This window comes from Squalius cephalus (genome assembly GCF_949319135.1).
Source record: "Squalius cephalus genome assembly, chromosome: 14".
NCBI classification, from domain to species: domain Eukaryota; kingdom Metazoa; phylum Chordata; class Actinopteri; order Cypriniformes; family Leuciscidae; genus Squalius; species Squalius cephalus.
This window is the reverse complement of record NC_137135.1, coordinates 23,978,205-24,003,972: the sequence shown is the minus strand read 5'-3', so window position 1 is coordinate 24,003,972 and position 25,768 is coordinate 23,978,205. Positions and strand designations below refer to the sequence as shown.

At 37.8% G+C, this 25,768-nt stretch overlaps 1 protein-coding gene across 1 annotated transcript in view; it reads left to right on the top strand.

Moving 5' to 3' along the window:
- Positions 1-25,768, top strand: part of glra4a (glycine receptor, alpha 4a) — a 42,716-nt gene that overhangs the window by 3,018 nt on the left and 13,930 nt on the right. Inside the window, exons 2-4 of the mRNA XM_079893449.1 lie at positions 21,523-21,656; positions 22,370-22,437; positions 23,052-23,275. Of these exons, the coding sequence (XP_079749575.1) occupies positions 21,523-21,656; positions 22,370-22,437; positions 23,052-23,275 (426 nt within the window). The remainder of the gene's footprint in view (positions 1-21,522; positions 21,657-22,369; positions 22,438-23,051; positions 23,276-25,768) is intronic.

Below are 25,768 nucleotides of genomic sequence, written 5' to 3'. Positions count from 1 at the left end.
CTGTGTTGTAAAAGCTTAATTTTCAGAGGTAATATTCCAGTCTTTGGTGTCATATGATCCTTCAGTAAAAATTATATTTGGTGCTTAAGAAACATTTCTTCTTATTATCAATGTTTAAAACAGTTGTGCTGCTTAATATTTTTGTGGAAACCTTGATACTTTTTTCAGGATTCTTTTCTTCTACTGTCACTTTTCAATTTAATTTGTACTTGCTGAATGAAAGTATATATATAAAAAAACAATCCCAAAAACGCGAATCAATATTTAATTTATTTATGTGCCATGTATTTCCAATTGGATACTACAAACAAAAAAAGTATTTTGCTTGAAACTCAATTATATTAAAGACCACCTTTTCTTTAATAAATAATCATATTCTACAACAAACTTTTTTACTGACTAATGTTGTTCATTTTAACCACTTTTTAGGTGATTTTTTTAAAAATCTGCTAATCAGGATTCAACAAGCAACTCAACACATTGTTATTCACCCGTTTTGCTCACAGCAAACCAGTGCTTGCACCTCTCCCACAAATATTTGTCTGTCTACCTCAGCAGCTCTACTGTGAAAACAAAGAGAGCATACAACAGTATGCAGAGCGGTAGATGGTGGGGCAGATTTAACCCAGGGTTTGCTGTGGGACAGCAGCACGAGTGGTTCAGTGATGTGAGCATGAGCATACAGCCGAGAGGTGACAGACTGCTGTGCAGTAGTGTGAATGATTGTTCCTGGACAATTTCACTCACCATCGAGATGTGAGAAAAGTGAATGCCCTTTGCTTTTTACACAATGAAAGGAGTACTGCATGTGGGGCACCTAAAAACTCAGAGAGGTCTAAAAGGACAAGAGATCTTGCTAAGAGATCAGCGGTGAGTGAGAAGCCTGTGAATTGATTCCCAAACATAAACTATTCTCTTACATTTTTGGTACTTAACTCTTAACCTGGCAAAAATGATTTTGAGCTCGAGTGAATAGCCAGTGGGCTGTGGTGAAATGAATTTCTTTCCATTGCCAGCTACCATACAGCACGGATGCAAGAGAAGCACAACATGAAGTGTAACTAATGTGGTTGGGCCACAGTGCCTCATTTAAATGAAGGGCCTGTGGGATTATCTTCGTGCTCGTGGTTTGACAGATTGAAGCCCAGTTGGAAAAGCCCTACTGGAGGTTGCTACAGTGAGCTATTACTTTAAACCACATAGATGAGTCTTTATGTGGTTACAAATTCAGGGACAGCAAAACAGGTTTGAGTCCAAGTAGATAGAATGACAGATAGATTGATATAGAACTTTATACTCCGTAGAAATCTATATACATATACATCATTGCAGAATGTGATGAAAGGCAATTTATTTCATAGGAAGATGCCTTCTAATGCAGCATCAATACCACCATGGAACCTTACACCTAACCTGGAACATTCTACTGAAGCTGTCTTTGCGCTGCCCAAATAGCATTGTGTATTGGAGTAGTTTGATGTTATCATCGCTAACAATACTTTTATAAGCATATAAAAATGCTTACCACAAAAAAAATATATAAATTATGATCTATTTTTAATTGTACCAAACTATTTTATAGCTGTTTTATGACTAAAGTTTTTGGTATTGAGTGTTTTCCACAGGATTTTGTGAGACTATGCTGGGTGGACCTTGGACACTCTAGGGCAAGGATGCCCAAACCCAGTCCTGGAGGGCCACTGTCCTGCAGAGTTTAGCTCCAACTTGCCCCAGCACACCTAGCTAGAAATTTCCAGTATGCTTAGCAAGACCTTGATTAGCTGGTTTAGGTGTGTTTAATTGGGGTTGAAGCTAAACTTTGCAGGACAAAGGCCCTCTAGGAGCAGGATTGGACATCCCTGTTCTATAGGGGGATCCAGGGGCAAGGTCCCCCATAAGAAAATATACATTTTACAATTAGGCACAATTAGGATGTTGCCCTAAAATGTTGCCTCTGTAGTGAGCTCACTAGGTTTTGGAACGGCATTTGTTTTGCTGCTGTGCATGCTGGTCACTTTGTCACATCCAATGATGGTACAACAAAGTTGTTTGGCTGAAGATCTCATAACAGCTGGGAAGCTTTGACTCATTTAATCCTGGGGGAAGATCTTTCAAAAAGATAACATGAAGCAAACAGAGGTCTTGGCAGGAGGTGCTGTTTCTAATGAAAAAAATAATAAAATTACATTGCCATTGAGAACGAAAAAGTGCAATACCTGCGGATGAGGAAAATGAAGCATGCAAACAGCACATCCCCAGACTGTGCTACATGACACAAGGTCATTTACTTTAAGGATGGATAGTAAACACAAGTAACAACACCCACCAGGACACATCAGTCTCTTTGTCCCTCTTTCTTTATCTTTTGCTCCACTTTCCTGTTCACTAGCCTATGTCACGCACGGCTGGTGAAGCAGTTTTGGGAGGTGGGTGAGGGGAGATGGAAGCTGAAGTGGGGATTACAACTGTGCTCGTCAGATAACACAATGTCAGAGAGCGAGGCGGCACTTTTTTCAGCATGAAATGAGAACACAAGCACACTAGAGCCATGTAATTCCTCTGAACGCTGAATAAATTATTACCCTCTGTGAGGGCACCCCTTTACTCCGGCCCACTATTGTAGGAACAAATTAAATTCAATAGTGCTAATCACAGCTTTTCAGTAAATGCCTGACTAACGCTCTGACCTCCAGACAGGCTCAGAAACTGGGCCGTGCCGATCCAGTGTTTGGTTTATTGATATTTCTGGTGTCATGGTAGTTACGAGAGCGCCGATGCTAGCAGCTGGAGATTTGCTCCGCCGGTCAGTTGCCATGACAATTGTGGTTTATTGATCTATTTAGCTTATGGCCTTATCCATTAACCCTGCATGACAGCTGATTTTTTCCTAATGGAGAAACGGAAGCAGCCGCAGTTTCTCAAGAGCAAAGCATCAGTGGTCAAGGAGGATGCGAACGGCCTAAGGTCACGCCACAGGCATCTGAAATACGTTCATAATCATTAGCATGACTGATGGACTGTCTTGACAAGAGAAGTACAACAGGTCACGAGGGATGGAGCCACTCAGTCTAAGTTGAGTGAATTTACCGTAAAATTCTATTGCTATATTCAAGACAAAGAGAGATATAGCCATTATAGAGAACATTATGCCAGTGCTTGTGACTGTACCGCATCCGTCCAATAAACGATTCAATGCTCCTGGTGCAAGTATAGGTCAATGTATAGTATAGGTCAATTCTGAAAACAATCAAATTTGTCTATTTCCTCATGCCTATGGAAAATAGACTATTTTTGTTTCTCTAGATTTAATATTTTAATTAGGGAATGGAATGCAAATTATAAGCTTGCCAACCCATGCCATTATGAACATGGTGACCAATGCTAGTTGTCACACTTCAGACTCCAAGCAAATATTTCTCGGGTTGACTTCTACTATACAAAAGCAATGACATTTTCACCATCATTGGCCAGAAAAAAACAAAAACAGTTTACTGAAACATGCTGACCTCCTAGTGGGGTAAGTTGTCACAATGTAACTTGTCAATAAAAATTCTGTTATATGCTTTTTAGAGGTAAAATTATGAAACACAAAACAATTCATAAAACTGTCAAATCATTATTTTGACCAACAAAAATTGTAATTAATAAACTGTATACTTTTTATAGCATTTAAAGCAGCTGTGAGAGCGTAATAAATAAATAGAAAATAAATACATTTGTCTCAACCAGACATTTAGGAAAATTTCACTTGATAACATATAAACACAGTTTTACTTTACTTGTTTAACTAACAGCAATACTAAAGAAATTATATTGGAAGATAAACATTTATGATAATTAATTTTTAAAAAATGTTGTACATTTTTAAAAATAATAATTTTTAAAGAGGCTTATGAACTAATATAGGTGCTTGAAACCAATATACAAAACATTGCTAGACAAAAGCATTTGTAATTGGACTTTTAACTCAAAACCTTTTGACAACTTTCCTACAACTAGCCCCCGTCTCTCCAATTTAAATGTACAAATTAACCAACAAAGAGAACAGACACACGACAATACTTAAGAGATATATGTTGCATATAACTGGCATACACTCCCTTCTGTTTGCCAAACAGCTGAAGCCAAAAAGGTTGAATTAGACATGCATGACCATGCCGACTTGCTCTTTATCTCTGTCTGCACAACCAGCTGCAAGCCCATGCCCCATCTATTACTTAAGAACTCCACTATCAGCTCATCTGGTCTTCCCACATCGCTTCCCCATTTTCCCTTTCTTCTCTGTCTTTATTTTCACCCTCACCTTGATGTCCAAAAAGAAGGTTTCAGGCCACCAATCTTCCTGGCCCAAGCCAGACTACACCAGACATTGTTTGCTCTGACTAATGGCACCAGTGCAAAATTCCTGGAGGGCAGAGAGAATATGTGGATCTGTACAATGGAACATTTCTGCCTGTGTCACTGTTGTGTTGTCAGTGTACCTTCTAGATTGGAGACTACATTCCCTGCTTGAACACAGCATGCAAGAACACAGAGCTATTAGCAGTTAAATCAGTGCAAAGCCATTTTAATCATGCAGCATGGTGGTTTCATCTGAAAAACTGTTTCTCAAACACCCTCGTAAGGATTTTACATTCCAAACGTTGTATGGTACTTTCACACAAGAGCTTTTGGAAGCTGGCATCTTCTCATCAACAGCTGTCACTTGGTTATAATCGTTAACAGCTACCCTTAGTGCTCTTGATGACGTACCATGGTTAAGAACTAAAAGTGTCATGTAAAAAGACAACAATAATCACCAGTTTAGAATCAAACTCAGGTTTGAACCTGAAGTGTGAAAACAGCCTTACAGCAAGAGGAGATTAGCGACTGTCTGATTTTACCCAGTCACTGTTTATTAGATTTCACAGGAAATTACACATTACAAGGAATGAAACATCCCAGAAATCTGAAGAAAACTCATCGAGGTAAATGCACAAGAAGTGAAAAGGAATAGAAAATGTCACCATGTTTGACACTGTCTTTATGGTTACCTCAATGGTTAGTTAGAATGCGGTTGTGACTTCAACTGTTTGATCATACAGCTGAATTAATATAGTCAAGCAGCTACTTTAATCCGAATGAACCAAACATTTCAGGATTGACACTTGTAAAGCAGTTGCTGCTGTAAATCTCAAAAAGTGACTGTGAACGCAGCCATAGTAATCACCTTTTCTAGATCTGCACTGCATAAACCTTATCTTTTGTAATAAATAATAGCATTAGGTAAAAGTCCATACATAGATTAGTTACGGTTATATTTTATTGGTAAATTATTGGTTATTATTCATCTGTAAATTAACCAAAGGTTTAATCAATTATTCAGAAAAAATAATCAATTAACCGAGAGAAAAAAATAATTGTTAGATTATTCGATTAATCGAAAAATAATTGATAGATAAATCAATTGAAAAATGATTATGATGGAAAAATTTCCATCATTTCCTACTGAAAGTGGAAAAAAAGAGACGGAATAAAACACCAGGTGTCAACAGGAACGTGTCTCCTTCGTCTACTTGAGATCCGATCTACCAAAACGCATCTTCAAACCAGGTGTAAACAGGGCCATATACTGCGAGTGAGGCCAAACTTAGTCTAGACACTGGATTCCTTTACTCCCCTAAGCAAAGTATGGACTTTATTCACTAAGTGCTTCTAAGATGCTTGTGTATGACATACCACCCACACTGTGAGTAAGCTAAGAGGGAGAGAGCAACTGTACCACTCTCTGTTTATAGAAATTAATCACCGTTTTTCTTATATGAACCAGCACCAAAATGTACTCATTTGCAATGGCTCAACAGTGCCTGAAAAAAATTGTTCATCACCCCACCGGTGTTCAGTCGTAGTCTGATGCCTAGCACTGCGAGAAGCATTGGAGAGTGCTCCAATTAAAGTGGTTATTTCAGGTGTCCATAAAGGTGAGAGGAACATCTTGACCTCACTACGCTAGCATGAGTGCCAGATACTGCATGCTGGAACTCTAATGGCTCATCCAGACCATTTGTTATCATTTACCAAAGTACCTGGGTTCAAAATCCCACACAGATGTTCTACTCGCACGATATTTGGAAGAAAAAAAAATCAATGTGCAGCATCCATACTGTGCATAGTATGCAAATTGTTTTTACACATGGAATATCCAGTTTTTTATCCAGAATTTTATTTTAACTATCAGGAACAAGCTACTTTAAGAATTAATTCAATAAGCTGCAGGTGAAATTAATGCTATATAGCAAATGCTTTTGTTTGCATTTATTGTTTGCACAAAGTAAGGGCAATACTGATTATTGTCTTTTCAATGTGATAGCAAAATTAAAGAACATGAACAATCTTAAATAAACGGTCACACTTTAGATTGGGGTTCAATTCTCACTGTTGACTAACTATTAACTATGACTTTTGGCTCAATAAACTCCTAATTACTGCTTATTAATAGTTAAAGGTAGTTGTTAAGTTTAGGTATAGGGTAGGATTAAGGGATGTAGAATATGGTCATGCAGAATAAGACATTAATATGTGCTTTATAACCAAGTACTCATAAACAGCCAAACAGCCTAGTAAAATGCATGCTAAGCAACTATATATATATATATATATATATATATATATATATACACAGTACAGACACACACGCACAGAAACTTGTCAGTGCTGCCCCGCGACTTACGAGTTTCCTAGTTAAAATTGGATATGAACTTCCTCTCAAGTCGTATTTACCGCTGGGAAGCTGAGGGATATTTAGTACTGTCTGAATCGTCCCCTATTCCATATATAGTGCCATTCACCATAGAAAAAGGTAAACAAGTGACCGATTTTAGCCACAGCTTTAGAGTCTATTTATGATGTAGGGGGTGGGACGCTTCAGATTCTAGAGAGCATTTGATTGGACAGAAAATCTGATGAGAAGCTGAAGTGCAGAGTGATGTCATCAAAATCATGAATCCATATTGGCAGAAGTGAGAGACTAAGTTTTGAATGCTTATAACTTCTAAATGCGAATTTTGTTATTGTTTTGGAGCACACTAGCTCACAGATAACAGTAAGGCTACTCGTACTAAAAGCCAAAAATATCCATTTTTGATGATTTCATGGGGACTTTAATGTATTAAGCAAACATATATATTTATAAATTTGCATTAACCTAATAAATGTGGAAAAAAGCAATGTTCCTTATTGACACTGAAATGTTGTGTTACCAGTAAAAATACTCAATATTTTTATTTTATTTAAAATATTTAAAACCTCAATATTTTTATATCAAAAACTATATTACGATACAGTATCAAAAGTATTGATCATTTAAAAACGATACTGCATATGTTCAAAAAGAACAAAAAAATAAAGCAAATCCAGCATGATTTTCAGAGGCAACAGTGAACCACAAGTTCACAAAGAGCTCCTCTCCCAGAATGGCTCTGAAAACTGTACACTCAAGCCATTGTGGTCATCAATTTACTTCATGTGATGCAGAAGCATGCAGTGACGGTGAAGGCAGGAACAGCTGGAGGCTCTAAAAGCAGCAAGTGACCGCTCCACGCACTTTTCTGCCCAAACTGGCACCAGACCCACAGTTCTGGCTTCAGAGACAGGTGGAATGTTGTGGTAACCATGTGAAGGCAGAATGAGTCAGGACCACCTGAGGGAGAGCTAGTGAAAACAGCGAGAAGAGCTGTGAACTACCCAGCACAACTGCAAGTACAGCCCCTGAGGCGAGCAGACGGGAGGGCCTCATTACCTGAGCAAGCTTGAGAGTGTAGCAGATAAATGTGAGAGACAATAAAAAGCAGATCTTTGAGTGGATGGATAGTGTATGGAGACTCATTTAAATCTATGAAAATAATCCAGAACCTGATGAAAACGGACATGTCCATCCATATTCATACAGCACATTCACTTAAAGGACCGCATTTATCATCCTGGGGTAGCATGCTGCAGGTGCTAATTAGATATTTACTATACATACATACATACGCGTGAGATATGTTTTGGGGTAAGAGCAGGAAATTGCACAGTCTGTCACATAGAAGGGAAGCAGAGACTGACTGCTGCTCAACTTAACTCATTAAACTCTTCCATTTCCTGGTCTTCATTTCTCTGTCACACCTGAATTCCAGCCCAATTTCTCTGAACTCTCATTTAATTAACATAAATGGGCATACAGAGAAAAAAACACAGCCGCACTCATCTGCCAGGAACCTAATCTTTCTTCTCTGTGGTGACGTCTTTGCCTTGGAGACAGTGGAGCAGAGAGTTTACATTAAGGTCTATTGCTGATTTTACTATATTCTTGATGGAATAAATGCAGCCTTGGTGAGCATACGAGACTTCTTTCAAAAGCATTTTCAAATACATTATGTAATTTCACTGAGAAGAAAAAGACTTGATTTTCTCGTTTAAGGTTGGAAAAAAAATCCAAGATTATAGACGAGGTGTCAAAAAATAGTAACAACTTGAGCATGCCTAAATTAGGCCTATCGCGATAATTAAATAACCGTTTGATCGCGATTATTTGATCTGATAAGTCATCTGAAAGCCATTCCATTGCTTTATGTGAGCGACAGAAGTATATTTACATTGTTAAATTAAAGTTCACGGAAACTCGTATTTTCTCCTCTGCGACTGTCAATCAGCACACGCCTCGTCCGGTTACAACAGGATGCACGGTAAAAATCTCTCCAATATGATATATTCACGTTATAATGCTTGATCTGTAGATAAAGCGCTGTGGATTTGCATAAAATTACTTTATTTAGTTATTGCCGTTTAACGACTCGCTACGTGTCTGTTCACACAGCACAAGGACTATGAATTGGCATCTAAAGCACAATAACTGGAATTTAAAACTGTGAAGAAACAAATGATCAATAAACTGTTGGACAGATAGACACTAAGATTTATGTGCTCGACATTTCTTCACTTTGTGTCGTATTTTTTTACAGTCTATGGTCGTGAACTTGCGCTGTGCACTGTCTGTGACACGTTGCTCTAAGCACATCATTCTGCACCCGCGATGCGCACACGCCATACGCGTTTGTGCCGCTGTTTTGAAGCGTATTATCATGCTTCATGCGTGTCATATTATCATGGTATTGTGCACTGAAAGATTATTAAAAGCCTATCTTGGTCTGTCGTATCTATCATATCTAGTTGCCCCATTAAAAAGCTGGCCAATACATTTAAAATAAGCATCTTTAATTTTTTTTTTCATTTTTTTTTATGTGTAGTAGGCTATATATATATATATATTTACTTTCACATATAAATATAAAATTGTTATTGTATGAATACATGAATGAATTTTATAAGAGTACTAATAGTAATTTATTTTTCTTAACATGTTTAGATTTTTATAAAATTACTGTGCAGATTTTTTCAAGAATTACTTTTTGCTGCTGATTTATACACTCACTAAGATCAATAAAAAAGTTGTCATAGCTATTGAATACATTAATAGCAATACAGTATGTAACACAAATGCAATAGCATGTCACTCTGTAGTCATATTACAACAGTTTGCACACAAGCGATTTTATAGACAACCATGACAGAATATGCTAATTGAAGATAGTTAACTCCACATCAGCTACATAAATTCATCAACTAACCATTCAGATGTTGTCACTTCTTCTTGAGTCTCTCCATCATTGTCCGACTCCAGTTTAAACATAAAAGGCAGAACAGTTTCTGACATTTTAGTGCTTGTCTGCGTAATCGGAGCTGCTAACACACAAGCTCTTGAAGCTCCGCCCTCTGTGCCGGGAGCAACAGCTCATTTGCATTTAAAGGGACGCGCACGAAACAACTGTTTTTACTGACCCTCAAAAAGGGACAATTTTTACATGCTGTAAAAAATGATCTGTGGGGTATTTTGAGCTAAAACTTCACATACACACTCTGGGGACAACAGAGACTTATTTTACATATTGTAAAAAGGGGCATTATACCACCCCTTTAATGAACACTCCAAAAAAGAGAAAAGGTCTAACACTGAATGGCAGACTGACAATACTGAAATTCCATCCATGGTCTCTGCTGAGAGAGATGGGCCTGTTGGACCCCCTCTTGGGAGGGTGAATCTGATAGGTTTTGCTGCTTATTGCTTTGACAGAGGCGATCACGTCACAAAAATACCCATCAGAGCTCTCTGTCAGAGCGCTGGCACCATCAGACAAGTAATCAGAGAAGTTGTCTTACAGACTGACAACAGACAATCCACATTGAACCAAAGTCTCTGTAAGGGAATAAGATGAAGGCTGAGAGGACAATAGTAGATATTGAGAAACTTTCTTTTACATCAAACTTTTATAATGGTGATTTATCGTAACGGTAATGGAATTCATGTATATATGTTTGTTTGATTGTCTACAAATTAAACTGGAAAGGTAGCCTTGATGATTAAAAAAATCTGTGGTTTTCAAAGAAATCACTTGCACAACAAAGCCCATTCTATTAATTGATACTTTAGGGGTTTACATAACCAAGCAACATTGTGATGACTTTTTTCTCTGCACAGTGCATACTGTACCACCAATTATGTCAAAATGTTTTTGAAAACGTAGTTGCTAGAAGATGAAATGTCCTCTCAACTTCACATTTATCATTCAATTAATTCATTCTGTGATCGAAAAGAGAAGGCTACAGCAGATGGACAGAAATTATTAGATTGGGGGAAAAACTGCTTACTTATCAAGTTTCCCTGTAAATTAGTATAAATTTCACAAAAATAGCTTTAGTGTCTTAATTATGGCATACCAGAGCATTAAGCTGATAGAAAGCTACAGCTAAACCACAGTTTAAACAAATTGTGAATCTGGGGGGAACGGTGGCTACAGGCAAAGAGGAAGATCAGATTAAAAATGAGACCATCACAGCATTAAACCCATTTCTCAAGGTTTTCAGCAACACAGAATAAATTTAGCATTGAAACATGATCTAATCTAACGGGTCTTCTGAGATGTCAGACCCAGGCTCCCCCAAGGTTAAAGATTGCTTTATGAATTAAAATGTGTAATCTGTGGGTTGTGGTGAGTTTCAGCTGAGCTCTACTTTTAATAAAGTATAAACTGAGTTTTATACTTGCAATAAGCCAGTGAGATATACATTTTCACTGAGTTGCCACCACATCATAGATCTAGTTTCAAACAACGAGTTTTCTACAGACACTAATAATGATGCAGGATTTGTAAACAACATGGAATAAGCCTGCTTGGGAAAGAGCTGTGAAGCAACACTAATGATTTTAGAGCTTTCAAGCTCCACTCTAAACACAGATCGATGAAAAAAAAAATTCTTGCAATGTGTACAGATAATGTGATTATTTCCAATAATCAGAGTAAGAACTTAATCACAATAAGATGATTACATGACACGAGCAACCTTTTTAGTCCCGTTTACATTTTTTTTTCTTTATTCTGATTATTCGCTAAGAATTGTGGTTATTTTTTCTGACATTATTCGCATACCCCAATGCACTGCACAAATGATGAACTCACAAACAGCATGTGTGTTACTGGCCACTGTTTTAATCTTCTCTTACATCAAATGCAAAACACATTTCTATGGACGTATTGGAATTTTTTCAGTGATGTGCCAACAAATGTCTTCATTTCGATGTTTTCAACCATCAATATACTGCATTATATTCATGTCACGCAACGTTGTCAACATAACCTCAGTTTCTACAGCAAAAAAGCAATGCTTTCTTTACCACCATTTTTAAGAATCTGCGCATGACAGCGTCATTTGTGTACGTCACATGCCCATGCGCACTTTGGCCAGAGTGGAATAAATGCCATTAAAGTGTTTACAAGCCTGTTTATTGTGATTAAAATTGGCATATGCCACATATTTTACTATGATTATGGTTACTATGATCATGAGCTTAATTGCATAAATTTGATGAGGTTCACATGAGGTAAAGTTTATCGCAATATTGTCTAAATCTCATCACATTATGACGGTGCAAGTAAACATGGGACCCTCTCTTACACCCGGCGCAATGCAAAGTGTTTTTTGCTAGTTTCAGTCTGACGCAGTAATCATTTTTACATCCTGCGCCATGTTGTTTAAAAAGCAAATGCATTTGCGCCAATTTGTGCACCCATGGGTGTGCTGGTCTGAAAAAGAAGTGAGTTCATGCACATTTTTGGCACGTTGCTATTTTGAAGCAACTGAAAAAGACTGCGCTATTTACCAACAAAAACCTGTTCTAAAGTCAATGGTGCAATATTTTTTTTGTTATTTAAAGAGGGCGTTAGTAATGTGCGCATATAAACAGGTCCACAACGCGCGTACACTGCTTATTACACACACAGGGACGCACAGCAGCACACAAACATGCTAAACACTGGACTAAATGTAAAATATTATTATTGTGTACATAAAGATATGGTGGAATGAATTCGGCTTGTCCCGTAGATGGTCTGCTTGCGCACTTTTACCTCACACACGAGCAGATCCATTTGAGCTCTGGAGACGTGTTCGGTCTTTCCACTATCAAATTACACTGTCATGTAAATAGCGACTGGCATTTAAAGGGAATGGGAGATGAGAGTCTGATTGGTTAATTGCAAGTAAAGCCCAAAACACACCCATTACTCATTAAGAGAATAGGGACAACCCTTTTAGACCATGGGCCGTGCGTGCCGACTAATTTTCCTGTCGTTAAACTAACAAAAGTGGATTCGGACACACCCTAACTGCACTTGTGCCCTGCACTTTAGACCGTGCGCTAAGATCGTTAAAATAGGGCCCGTAGTGTTAAAGCCAATTCCATTAGTACATCCACCATATTTAGCGCTTTGATTTCCGCATGGTCCATCTCTTCTACTTTGTATTGTTTTTGCTAGTTCATACCTGAATGTCAGTCTAGAAAAAATATCACATTGAAGGCTTGTAAGATATTTCTGTGATGAGAGTATCACTGACAAATGTAGTTTATTCTAGAGCTTTTTCACTTCCATTCACAAAAGGGCAGCTTTGACCTGTATGTGTGAGTCATGTCAGATTTCAAACATGTTTTTCTACTAAGGCATCTGTCCAGTCAGTGCTTAAGGGCAGTGGGTGATTGAGTCCACATACCACCATAATATCCTCCTGTGTCTCCATGGACACGGGAACATTACCACAGAATGGGGCATAGATCACATCAGCCAAGACAAATACGCCTTGGAAAAATGCAGGTAGAGAGCCAAATCCTATTCTCTCAATGATGCTGTTGATCAAAAGGAAAGCGTGAAAAAAGTAACTTAGATCAAATAGAATAGATCAACAGTTTTTGAAATTACAGTGAATTGGGACAAGGGATGGGCGAGAAACTGACAATGGCGTAGATTCCATTCTAATTTAAATACACCGTCTATTAAACTTAATCGGTCATATTCAAAAAGTTGAAAACTAGTTCTGTAAGACAGTAATAACGAGTTAGCCGGAAACGTACACAATATAAAACACAAAACTATGTATTTTGAACACCCGGTAGAAAATATATACACCAATAATTAATCATACTTACAGGTTTTGATTCTGAGGAGCAAGCTGGTCAAAATAAACTGGGTACTGACCCATCTTTCAAGAGTTTTGCGAATCCCGCGTTGAACTCACGAGATTTAAGAAACAGTCGTCAGTAAAATTATGTGTTTGTGGGCGGACAATGTACAACAATGTACAACATAGGCGGGCATTATGCAAATGTATTATCTAGTGATATAGAACCGTAACGCAGTGGGATCCGATATTTATATCAGATATTTTTATATAGAATGTTAAAATCGTCACTTTTTGAGGGTGAGCAAAAACGCACCGTTTGCGATGAGCTGCTGCTCCTGGCAAAGAAGGCGGAGCTTCAACAGCTTGTGTCCTTTTACCTCACACAGACATGCACTGAAAATTTCAAAACCTTTTAGCCTTTTATGTTCAAACCGGAGTCAGACAATGATGGAGAGACTCAAGAAGAAAGAAGTGACAACATGTAGAATGCAACAGGACATTTCTGAATGGTTAGTTGATGAATTTATGTAGCTTATGTGTAGTTATCTTCTAGTCATTGATTAGCATATTCTGTCATGATAATCTATAAATCGCATTCCCAGGGGTGGGGTTTATGTATATTTTAGGGTTGGTGATGTCAGTAATCTGGGAAGAATGTCATGTAGTCCCTACCAGCCGTTTGTTGTAGTCCTTAAAAAGCAATTTCTTTAAAAGAAATGACGAATAAAAACGGCTCATGCTACTGCTAACCTGGACGTCGAGGTCACTTCCGTGATTTGGGAAAAGCACGTAAAAGTCCTGTCAGAAAGCGATGCATAAGGATGTAGTGTAACAACGAATTATTATTTTTTTCGAAGTGTTAACAACTTAGTGTTAACTAATAATTGTTGCAAACTGGTACTACCAACAAAATATTAGTGCATTCCTGGAACTGGGCGTCGTTACACTACATCCTTATGCATCGCTTTCCGCCAGGACTTTTACGTGCTTTTCCCAAATCACGGAAGTGACCTCGACGTCTGGGTTAGCAGTAGCATAAGCCATCAGGCAAGTGTTATTTAAATAAACTCCTGATGTACTTACAAACTTTCCAATGCCTCGTTTTATGAGTACAGAACCTATTTGTACTAAGTTTGGTACCATTCTGGGCATTAATAGTGGGGTAATTTACAAGATACATCCTTGGATCCGTTAGCGCCTGCAATAAGCCATTCGTCTGATAATATCTCTAAGTAAGTTCTAACTTTAATAATGTTCGACCAAGGGAAAAAAGGCTTCTGGGGGGTGTTTGGCTCGAGGTCATGGTGCAAAGGACCCTAGGTTGATTTTACTCCGAACCATCCCTTTAACAGGGCCGACAAAGTCTGTATTTGTAGCATTTATCTCAAAATGAACATTATCCGTACATCTGTAATTGTGGTTACAGAGCCCATGAGGGAAACTTGCACTTGCTGAGGGTCACATGCGGTCCTGTACTTAACTGTGAAGAACAGAAGGACTCAAATCATGAGTATCAGCAAAGTCAGACCTCTTATGAAGCTTCTCATTCCAGCATGTTGCCCCAAGGTCTGTCTGATAATTTTACAGCTGACTGGGCTGAAATCTATCCAGATTTACTTTCCTTTAGAAGAGCTGGCAGACTGTATCAGAATATAACATGTGGAGAGGCTAAATCTTTCCTGTCATAATTAACCAACATAAAAATATGAGAGCTGATACTACACACATTTGAAGTGTAACTAGATGTAATTTAAAACGTACTTTAATAGACAAACAGCAGAAGTGTAACAAATAAAATATCATATAGAATAAATATGTTTGAAATTTGATTGTATTACAGTTTTATCAACAACATAATACATTGTATTATGTGAGATGTAGCCGAGTATTGTTAATTACAAATCCAAATTATATTTACAATCTCATTATTTTTGTTGCTATAAGCTAAATCATGACTTCAACAAACAAAACTGGGGCACATGAAATTACAACAAAACACCCTTATTGATAAAACTCAACAGAAAACGATAATAAACGACGATGTCATCGCAATGATTAATCTCAAGTTTGTGATAAAACATGAGAAAATATCTAAGCTAGTGTTGACCGAGGAACGAGTGTTAAATATTCTTGTCTTTCCTCAGACAGGGACTCAGGGATTAGACAGAGGTATTGGGCCCTGAAAGGTCAGGCTCATTAAAAGTCCCTTTCTTGCATCTCAATGATTCAAGAAAAATCCCAAGCTTTCATTAAACCGGCCTCTGGTACCCTTGTAAAGCTTCCTGTGGAGCCATTACCAGCAACCCCAATGGCTTTTGTTTTGACCAGGCCGACAGAGACTGCTCCTGTCAGACAAGAGGCAAACACTTCACATAAAGTTCAGTTAATTACTGTTTTTCTCTTCCTTCATTTTCAGCTGAGCTTTTTTCTTTTCTCTTTTTTTTTGTGTGGTCAGGCTGATAGAGAAATTGTCTTGGATTTTCTAGCTCATTTCATCTCTACCACAGTGGATCTGTGTTTATCAGCTGCCCTCCTGGGAATCCCCTAAGCGACTCCCTTTTGCTGTATCCCATCATTTCCACACCTCAGGAACACTCCACTCACACTTTGATGAGTAGCCCTCATGTTTGCACAGTTACGTGACTGGATTGCGGCGCTGGTACAGTTCTGTCTAATGGGAACGGATCTGAGATACTGTGAAGTGAGCAATGGGTAAAGGCAGTTATTATAAATTAATGACGGCTGATGCAGGGGTCAGCCATCTCTCAAGGCTTACATTAAAAAATGTTTTGGTCATCACCCAACTGAAATGAAACAACCTTAGATCTGCCTCTGTTAACATCCACCCAGTTATATCCCAGCTCCCTGAAAAGTTCAGAGAGGGGTTATTTTATTCTAATCTTTAATTGTACCCCCTTCTAAACTTTTCTGCGTTGTCGTTGAAAAATTACGCATGCTATGATACATTATGCTGATGTATTCACCATCTGAAACCATTTTTGATGACTAAGAACTCGTGGGGGGGGGGGGGGGGATTAAAATCCAGTCATGAATCTTTCCACATAATCGTGACAAAAATGAAAAGAAATATTGTAACAGACAGTAACTATGTAAGATTAAACACACAGGCACTGTGTATCTCTATAATCAGTGCAGTAAAACCTCCAGACAATTATAGTTTCACAGGGCTGCAGGTCAATCATAGAAGTTAATTAATGACTTTTTAATAGAACACTGTTGACAGACTGCTTTTGTGAGAGATGGAAGGTAATCACATGTGACCTGCTAACTTAATATAACAGATTTATTACACCGCTCAAATCCACTTTTTCTGTTTTATCATTCTCTCTGAGCATGTCGTCTGAGGCTATATGTTCATTCCTGCCACAAATTCCGAGAAATAATTGCTGACATGAGAAATTGTATTAAAGGAGATCGGAGTATGTATCAATATTTCAAGCAGACTAAAGGGATAACTGTCATATTTGTCTTTCAATTTTCTTCTCTACATGCAGCCTGAAATAGTTTTTCCAAGATGACAGAGGAAATCATATTTCATACAAATCATTATGCATGCAAAGACAACTATTATTATAACAAAACAATCGAAACATTAAGTTCATGTTAAAATACAGATAAAATGATAATGCAAAATTATTTTATAAAAGAGTCTAAATTATAATTAGAGAGTGTGGGGTAAGCTGTGCCACTTTTTACTTCAGTGGTCCTCTAGGTATGAAATAATTGCATGGGTAAAGGAAAAAAGGAGGCAAAACTAATTATATTTCATGATATCTGCTATCAAATGCAAATCAGAAGTATAACATAGGTACATAGAAATGCTTCTGATAAAACTTGCCACACATTATGCAACATGCCAAAGGGTAAGCTAAATGCTTGTAAATATAAATAAATGTAAATAAAAATTAGGGATGTCAAAGTTAACACGTTAATGCATGCAATTCATTTTAGATACTTAACGCGTTTAAATAATTTAACGAAAATAAATTACTGAAGCACATGTAATTGCGTCATTAACGTAATTTACTTCACGTAATTAGATTATCTTAGAAGTCGGGAGTTTTTCACACGGAGCATCTACAATGGCGCAAGCACCTGTAACCCTTGTGGATGGAAATTTCTACTACCCTGTAACCCGATTTCGCGTCTCTGTTTGCGATCAGATCATTTTAAGCCACTAAACTCCTGGAAATTTTTCAGTACAATAATCCAATAAGTGAATTTATTCAAACAATCAGTCCAAAAAAGTGCTCATGTAAAAAAAAAAAAAACAGGCTGATTACATCAGAGATGGCAGAGAAAGTTGAGTTTTCAGTGATTTAATCATTCCAGTATGTAAGTTTCGCTTTAAAACACAAGCTCTGTCATATTCTGTGATAAGAGCGCAAGCCCTCAAGCATTGCGCTGTGAGAAATACAGACTGAACGGAACATCAAAACATCCCACCGCTGGCCAGATGATAGGCAAACTACGTTAGTACGTAGTTAGTACCAGCATCTCGTAAGTAAAGTTTTAAAGGATGAGGATTGCAATCAAGGTAAAGACAATTGTGCTGATGTACAGGAATTGGACACGTGAGTCTGTTATATTGATGCCAAAACAAATCGTGTATGTGAGTTCTCGACGCTCTGAAAAAGTTTCAAAGTTTTCAACAGGACCAATGTAATGGTATTTCTTGCATTTGGATGCAAAACTTACTATCACAATTATTTGAGCCACTGGCACAGCTTATTCCACATTACCTGGGAGATATACAGTTTAGACATGGGCAGAGGGTGTACCATCCCCAGGGTAAGGCTATAAGGAGATGAGCTTCCTATTTAAAACCCATTTAAATAGAATGTCATGACATTGTTTCAAGTTATGTGTCACCTAGCAACAACTCAGTACAAACGCTCCCAATAAAATATTTGTTATTAAAGCAACTACGTTCACAAACCACTAGCCTATCATTTGAACAGAAAAGCAAGCATACTGTATGCATGATTTGCAATGGCAGACTATAAATTACCATTGCCTTACCTACTGCAGCAAAACCAAAGTTTTATTCAAATTCTGAATGGATTACAAGAGCGCTCCGTTTATATTAATTAAAAAGCTGTCACTCATCTCAATTTATCACGATCTCTCAAAGTTCTGATTCCACAATGAATCTCTTATTAAGCCTACATAATCTCTACCTTTTATTTGTTATAAGTTAAGTTATAGCGAGAGGATTTGCGAGAGTGCAGAACTCAGCAATGGACAAAACTCTGACGTATTGACCGGTGAGTGGATTCTAACTAAAACATCTCTGGTTGGCCATTGCATTAAAGAAATCAACAGATATGTTTATGATTGGCTACATTGCTCAACGCTGCAAAAACATGTTGTAAATAGAAACAATTGATGCATTCAAGAGAGCAAACAGCAAATCTCTTTCGCCAGTATTCTATTATTATGGAGAAAACTGATCCTAGACCAGCAATTTGGGCAGCTTTTCCCTCTAAAAGCAATCAGAAGCAGCAGCAGTCAGTTGTTTGAGTGAGAAAATTCCACGCTAGTCTCAAGTCCATGGCCAGGGGAAGGCTAAAGGTCATTGCACACTGAGTCCAAAATTCTCATCCGAAATTTCCGCACGTTAAAAAATAAATACGACCTCACGTTATGTCAATCACGCTTACACACTGCCTCCGAAACTTTCGTCCGTCTTAAAAAAATTCGGATCGGGTTCGATTTTCTGGGTTTTTCGCATCCATAGCAAGCAGTATGAATGGTGTTTTGACAATTCAGAGCCACAGAATGACGAATACGGAAAAAAAACAGATACGAAAATTTCGGACTTAGTGTGCAAGAACTTTCATTCTTGCGCATCCTTACACACGCTTCACCTATGAGTTTCGAAAACATGCTTCTTTTAATAATTCATAGCAAATCTTTGAACAAATAATGTTCATGGTTTTATACATTGCCAATTCTCCAACATGTATGATAATATTTTAGACCTCTCTACGATTGTTTCGACAATATTTCTTCCATCTACCATACATTTTACTTTGACATGCAAAAGAATGCTTTTAGTATAAACAAAACTGCTTATCACTTTTCTCAAGGCAATTTATCTATAAATAAATGGTACATAAATACATACACATTATATCTACATGTATCCACTCTTTTTTCCTATTTTTTTCAAGGATGGATATTGATTCTACCACTTTATATAGAAAAAATGTCATTGTGCCATTACAGATGGAGAATATGTACTACAAAATGTTCATCAATACCACAACACCCACCACAGCTTCAAAATGGATATTGTAAATATGTAGACAGTCTAATCACTTGCCTGAAATGACAAGTTGGTGCATTTCAAATGTGACTGCGTAATCTCTCTGAAATATTTTAATACAAGACAACCAAAACAACAGAAACCATGGATTACACCCAGCACAAACACAAGCAATGGACCTTTGCCATGGCTTCTTGCCATTGCTGTTCTTTGTGTGCCTGAGTCACATATTATATAAACCATTTTTCTGGGGATTAGAATTTAATCGGACTGTCCGCAATACACTGTGGAGTTAAGAAGAACATAGATTGTTTAGGTGAGTCGGAGAAAAAGGGAGAAAGAGAGAAAGTAAAACATATGGTCTCTCTCCTAGTGAAATAAAGAGTGAGAAAGGGAAAAGCCAACCTGTAAAGAGCTCAATGAAATGCTGCCCAAGTTCAGAAAGACTTAAATATGAACTTGGCACAGTTGTGCATATCAGCCATAGGGCCGTGAGGTTTATAAACACAATTTGATGCCGATGGTACTTGGATGCAAACGTGAGTCAGACACTCAAGGCTGAAAAAACAAACTTGATCGCTGCCTCCACTCTCCTGCGACTCTTTAAATATGCATGCTCTGCTCTAGCACAGTCTCATCATAAAATCTTCTGAAAAAAAGTGGGAATGTGAGTGAAAAGCCAGATTTTCTAAGGCAGTTGGACCACACTAAAAAAGTGGGGGTGATTCATTTAGCAGCCTTTTTTTTCATTTTTCGGATAAACAAGAGCTGAGCTGGATGATGAGGAAGCCCTGAGGTCTGTGAGGCAAATTTAAACCCATATTGGACTTTTTCTCGCTCCAAGAGAGATCAGTATCTCCCAGGCCTTTGGGGGAGAACACAGCCTCTTGTTACACTTTTTTTCCAAACGCAATGCAATCCAAGTACAGTGATTCACATGGGAGTTTCCACAAAAATTCACTCTACGTTTTCTGTGGTAAAAACACTGAGAAAGAGTCACTGATCAGAAAGTTTGGTGTTGAGAGCAGACAGATTCTGATGGCCTTCTGTTACTCAGGGGCTGGGGACTGGGGTCATGACTGATCTGCTTAAAACTGAATCAAAAGCACAGGGGGAAAACACTTTTTCTGAAGTGAAACATCCAGATCCCGTCAAATCCAGGGCTCCAGCCTCTAGGATCCACTTGCTCCAGCCTGGCAGGTCTGTCAGGCACAGACTGAGTCCCGCTGGAACTGGAATCAAAGTCATCTCCCCTAACTGTGACATTCACAGCATTTCAATTGAGCCATCAGTCTGTCAGACACAATACCTTCCCCTGCCTAGGGATTTAGGGGGTTCGGTTTTTCTTTGCCATGATCACTGTGTCAGGCTTCTGTAAAAACACAGCATGAAGAATGTATGTTTATTGCATTATGCCTCTGTATTCCCTGCAGAAAAGACCAGTATTGCGGGTCACAAAAAAAATGGAAATTTTTTTTGAATGCTGCTTTACTACTTTCACCAGCTAGACTAGAATTAAAATGCATGCTGGTCTTTTCAGCAAGTCTTTTTGAACAGCTCTTTATAAAAGTTCCGTTAAAATGATTCATGACGTTTTTCTCTGTCATTATCACTGACTGTATCTATCGTCCTTTACCTCACCTTTCTCTTTCTGGCTTCTTTCTACACTCCTTCCTCTTTGCTTTCTCTATCTCTGGCAGACTGGGCTCCTGTAAAGAGGAGATAAAGTCCTCCAGCAGGCCAGGCCCGAAGCCTATGTCCCCATCGGACTTTCTGGACAAGCTGATGGGAAGAACCTCCGGCTATGACGCTCGCATCAGACCCAACTTCAAAGGTGTGACAGAACGTAAACAAACAAGCTTTTGTCGGATTATATACAACATAACCTACTGTGAAACTGGTAGCAGCTTGACAGCAGTGGCTCCTGGGAACTTAAATGAGGTGACAGTAGATAGAACCCGGTGACCTGACTGTGTGTTACTACTTCAGATACACTAAAGAGTGGGAATGCTCTTTGAAAGGTGTTCTGTTCTTCTTATAATAATTATTTTGATGAATGATGACTAGGGGATGTCTATATATATATATATATATATACACACACACAATTTTCAGCTTTTGTTATGTGGTTGTTTATTTAGCTTTTTCATTCTTTTTTTGTTTGTTGTTGTTGTTGTAATTTTTCTAATTCAACATTTCTAATTTCCATTCTAATATTTCATGTTTAAGGTAAATTAATTTAAAGTTAATTTTACGTTTAAATTTCAATCTTAATTCACACAAACCTATCATGTTTTCAGAAGACTTTGTATATAGCACACAAGTCACATGGGCCACTTTTATGTTGCTTTTAGTCATTTTTGGAGGTTTGGTAATATGGAGAAAAATAGGAGAAAATGTGATTATTCTGAGAACAATTTTTCTGGTGAACTATCCCTTTAAGTTCTACTAGTCCCAAATAGTATCTATTTTTCATTCACTTTCCAAACATTGACAAAAGTATATTCAAGTCTAAACATAAGCAACTTCTCTCCTCTATTTCAACAGGACCACCAGTAAATGTCACCTGTAATATTTTCATCAACAGCTTTGGATCCATTACTGAGACAACTATGGTATGTAACAACACTGGTTCATTTTAGTTTAAAATCAAATATTCAGGATTGAGCTTATCTTGTCTAAAATGCAAAGCTGAATTCCTTCTCTTTATCTTCATTCTTTTGGGCAGCATGCACTATTATATTTCTATTATATTTCTGCTGGGTGAGTTTTAGTTGCTTGCCTGACTTCTCGAGGAGCAAATCACTTAGAAGTTTAGAGTCCAGTGGGTCAGCTGATGTGCTGATAATGAACTGTCCACCATGCAATTAAAATGAGAAATTGAGAGAACGACCAGGAACTTAAGGGGGGAAATGAAAAGGTGATACAACCATCCTCTAAAGCCTGTGCTTAAAGTGTCTTTGTCAGCAGAATGTTTCAGTTGACCGTTACAGATTGTCAGCGGTGTGTTAGTCGGCTAACCTGAGGTTAGATCATTGGAAATGGAGGACTTACTTACAACAGAAATTAATGTCAGGGGAGAACATGTTAAGGGCATATTTGATTTAGTCTGTGTTAGGTTTGCAAATTTTAAAAAAGAACATTAGGTCTAAAAAGAACATGAATAATCAACAAGTCCAGAAATTGAACTAGATTTCAGAACCCAACACATTTATTATTCTTCCTACAGGATTACAGGCTTAACGTTTTTCTACGCCAGCAGTGGAACGACCCTCGACTGGCCTATAGTGAATATCCTGATGCATCTCTAGACCTGGACCCTTCTATGTTGGACTCCATATGGAAACCTGACTTGTTCTTTGCTAATGAGAAAGGTGCAAACTTCCATGAAGTCACAACAGACAACAAGCTGCTGAGGATATTTCAGAATGGGAATGTGCTTTACAGCATTAGGTAAGCAGAGAAGTCTAAAGAGATTTCAGAGAACAAAGGGGAATTAACAAAAATTTGTGACGAAGGGCGATAGGGTTTTGCATTAAAATATTATTGCAAAATATATGTTAAAGAAGTGAGCTGGGCCAAAATAAATAGGAAATACACAATGATCACAATGGAGATCACAATTGGCAGAAAATATAAAATGCGTAATATGAGAAATGTTATGTGGCCTAAAAAACAAAACAAAAATGCTTGACTGTTAATGCCAAGTACTCTTTCTATTTTTGTTTTGCTTTTAAAAAACACCTAAGAAACATCCCTAGAAAAAAAATGTCATTAAGTTGATTCTAATGATGGATGTAATTGTGGGTTGGGCAAAGATACATAAAAATGTATTTTAAAATAAAATACCAAATACCTTAATTAAGTGTATCAAAAATAAACTACAAAATACAGCTTCCACACAATGCAAAATAAACTAATGTATTTTTGTATTTTAAAAATACTTTTACAAGGGAGCATGAAATTCCCTATGAAATTGGCCTATTTGATCTATGCCTTCACCATTATACTGACTCAGTTGATTAAGTAAACAATGTTTGATAGCATCAGCTTTTCTCTGCCTGAGTCATGCAATAAATCGGACATCTGCAACCAGTTAACAGATCAAATATTCATATATCCCTGTGATCTCCCAGATAAAGGTTAGTTTTAAAGTAACCAACAGTTTAATGTTTAACAGTTTGCGAACGACACATAATTGTATCCTTATTAAGTCAATGGCGCAGTATTTATTTAAAGGGCGCATTAGTAATATGCACCTATAGGCGGGTGCACAACGCGCGTACACTCTGCTTATTACATACACAGGGGGTGTGTGTGTAATACAGCAGCACAAGAACATGCCAAATATTAAAAGATAAAAGGATTACAATGTAAAAGATTATTATTGTGTACATCCGGCTTGTCCCGTAGATGGTCTGCTCGCACGCTTTAACCTTGCGCACGAGCAAGTTTGCTTGTAAATTCCGCCAAGGCGTGAGCGCAACTGGCTTTAAAAGGGAATAGGAGATGAGACTCTGATTGGTTTATTGCACGTTACGCCCAAAACACACCCATTACTCATTAAGAGAATAGGGACAACCCTAGACCATGCACCGGGCGCGCTGACCATTTTTCCCATTGTTAAACTAGCAAAAGTGGATTCGGACACACCCTAAGTGCACTTGCGCCCTGCACTTTAGACCATGCCAGGATTTTCTCCTCAGCATAAAGGTTAAGAGGCCCATCTATCACTGTTTTCCATGTTCATAGAGTTAGTTTCTGGAGTAAATATATAGGCTTTAATCTGTGTGTTTACACAGCCTTTTTAAAAATGGCGGATGCTGGTATTTCGCATGCGTTCGGCCAATCAGCACACACTAACGTCACGGGTAGTTCCTATAGTGTTGGTTTAGACCCTACTCTGAAGTAAGAGCTAAATTAGTTCCTCCAAAAGGAGTTCATAGAACTAAAATCGTTCCTAGTTCCTGTGGTGCGAACACATCAAAATCCGGGTACTTCCGCCAATAGTCCTAGGAACTATGAAAAGGTTCCTCTGGTGCGAAAGCCACTACTGACAAACAAGTCATTCATAAGAAGACAACTGAAGGCACCTTTATTAATAGCAACTAGTTTCTAACTAATTAATCATTTGATTGTTAATCATAAACATAATAATATATTATGTGTCAGCTAGTCATTCAAGCTTTATTATAATTATTTCCATGCACAACCAAGGATCTTAACATGAAAGTAGCAAGCTAACGTTAACTGTGGGGCTGCTGCTCGGTATAAAAGTTTTCAAGAACATTATGTAAATTGGTAAACTATTTAGCCAAGGCTACTAAAACAAACACCAAAACTTAACATGAACTGTTACAAAATTATACCAATTTATGCAAAAAATGTATGGAAAGCTGACAGCCTGCACGTTTCTTACCTTGACCACCTTCTTCCATATGGATCAATTTTCTGTTCTGATCTCAACAAGTCTGGGCAAACTACTGAGTAGGCACAATCCGCATTTTTATGATGTCATCATGTAGACTTCTTACTTTTACAGTATTTAAAAAATAACAAAAATAACATTTTCATCAACCCTATCAAATACAAATTTATATTTGAAATACGTATTTGAAATACATGTCATAAATACTGCCCTTCCCTGATTGCAATTTATCATGCCCTGGTCCCACTTTGGAAACTACAAGGAGGAGGGAAAAAAATCACGTGTTAAAGAGCCTAAAAAGGTCTCCACATCAGTGTGTGTAAGTGTGGATATTTTGGGGTTTGAATTTAGGGTTATCACAGCACAAAAGAAATGGGCTCCTCAAAAAAGCACTGGTGGCTTTGTCTTTCTCTGAGACATTGCATTACAGCAGGTAATTACACTGTTTCCTCTATCCAACGTTTCTAATAGCGGCGACTGATCTTTATGGCTAAAACTTTAATGTAACAGCCACATGA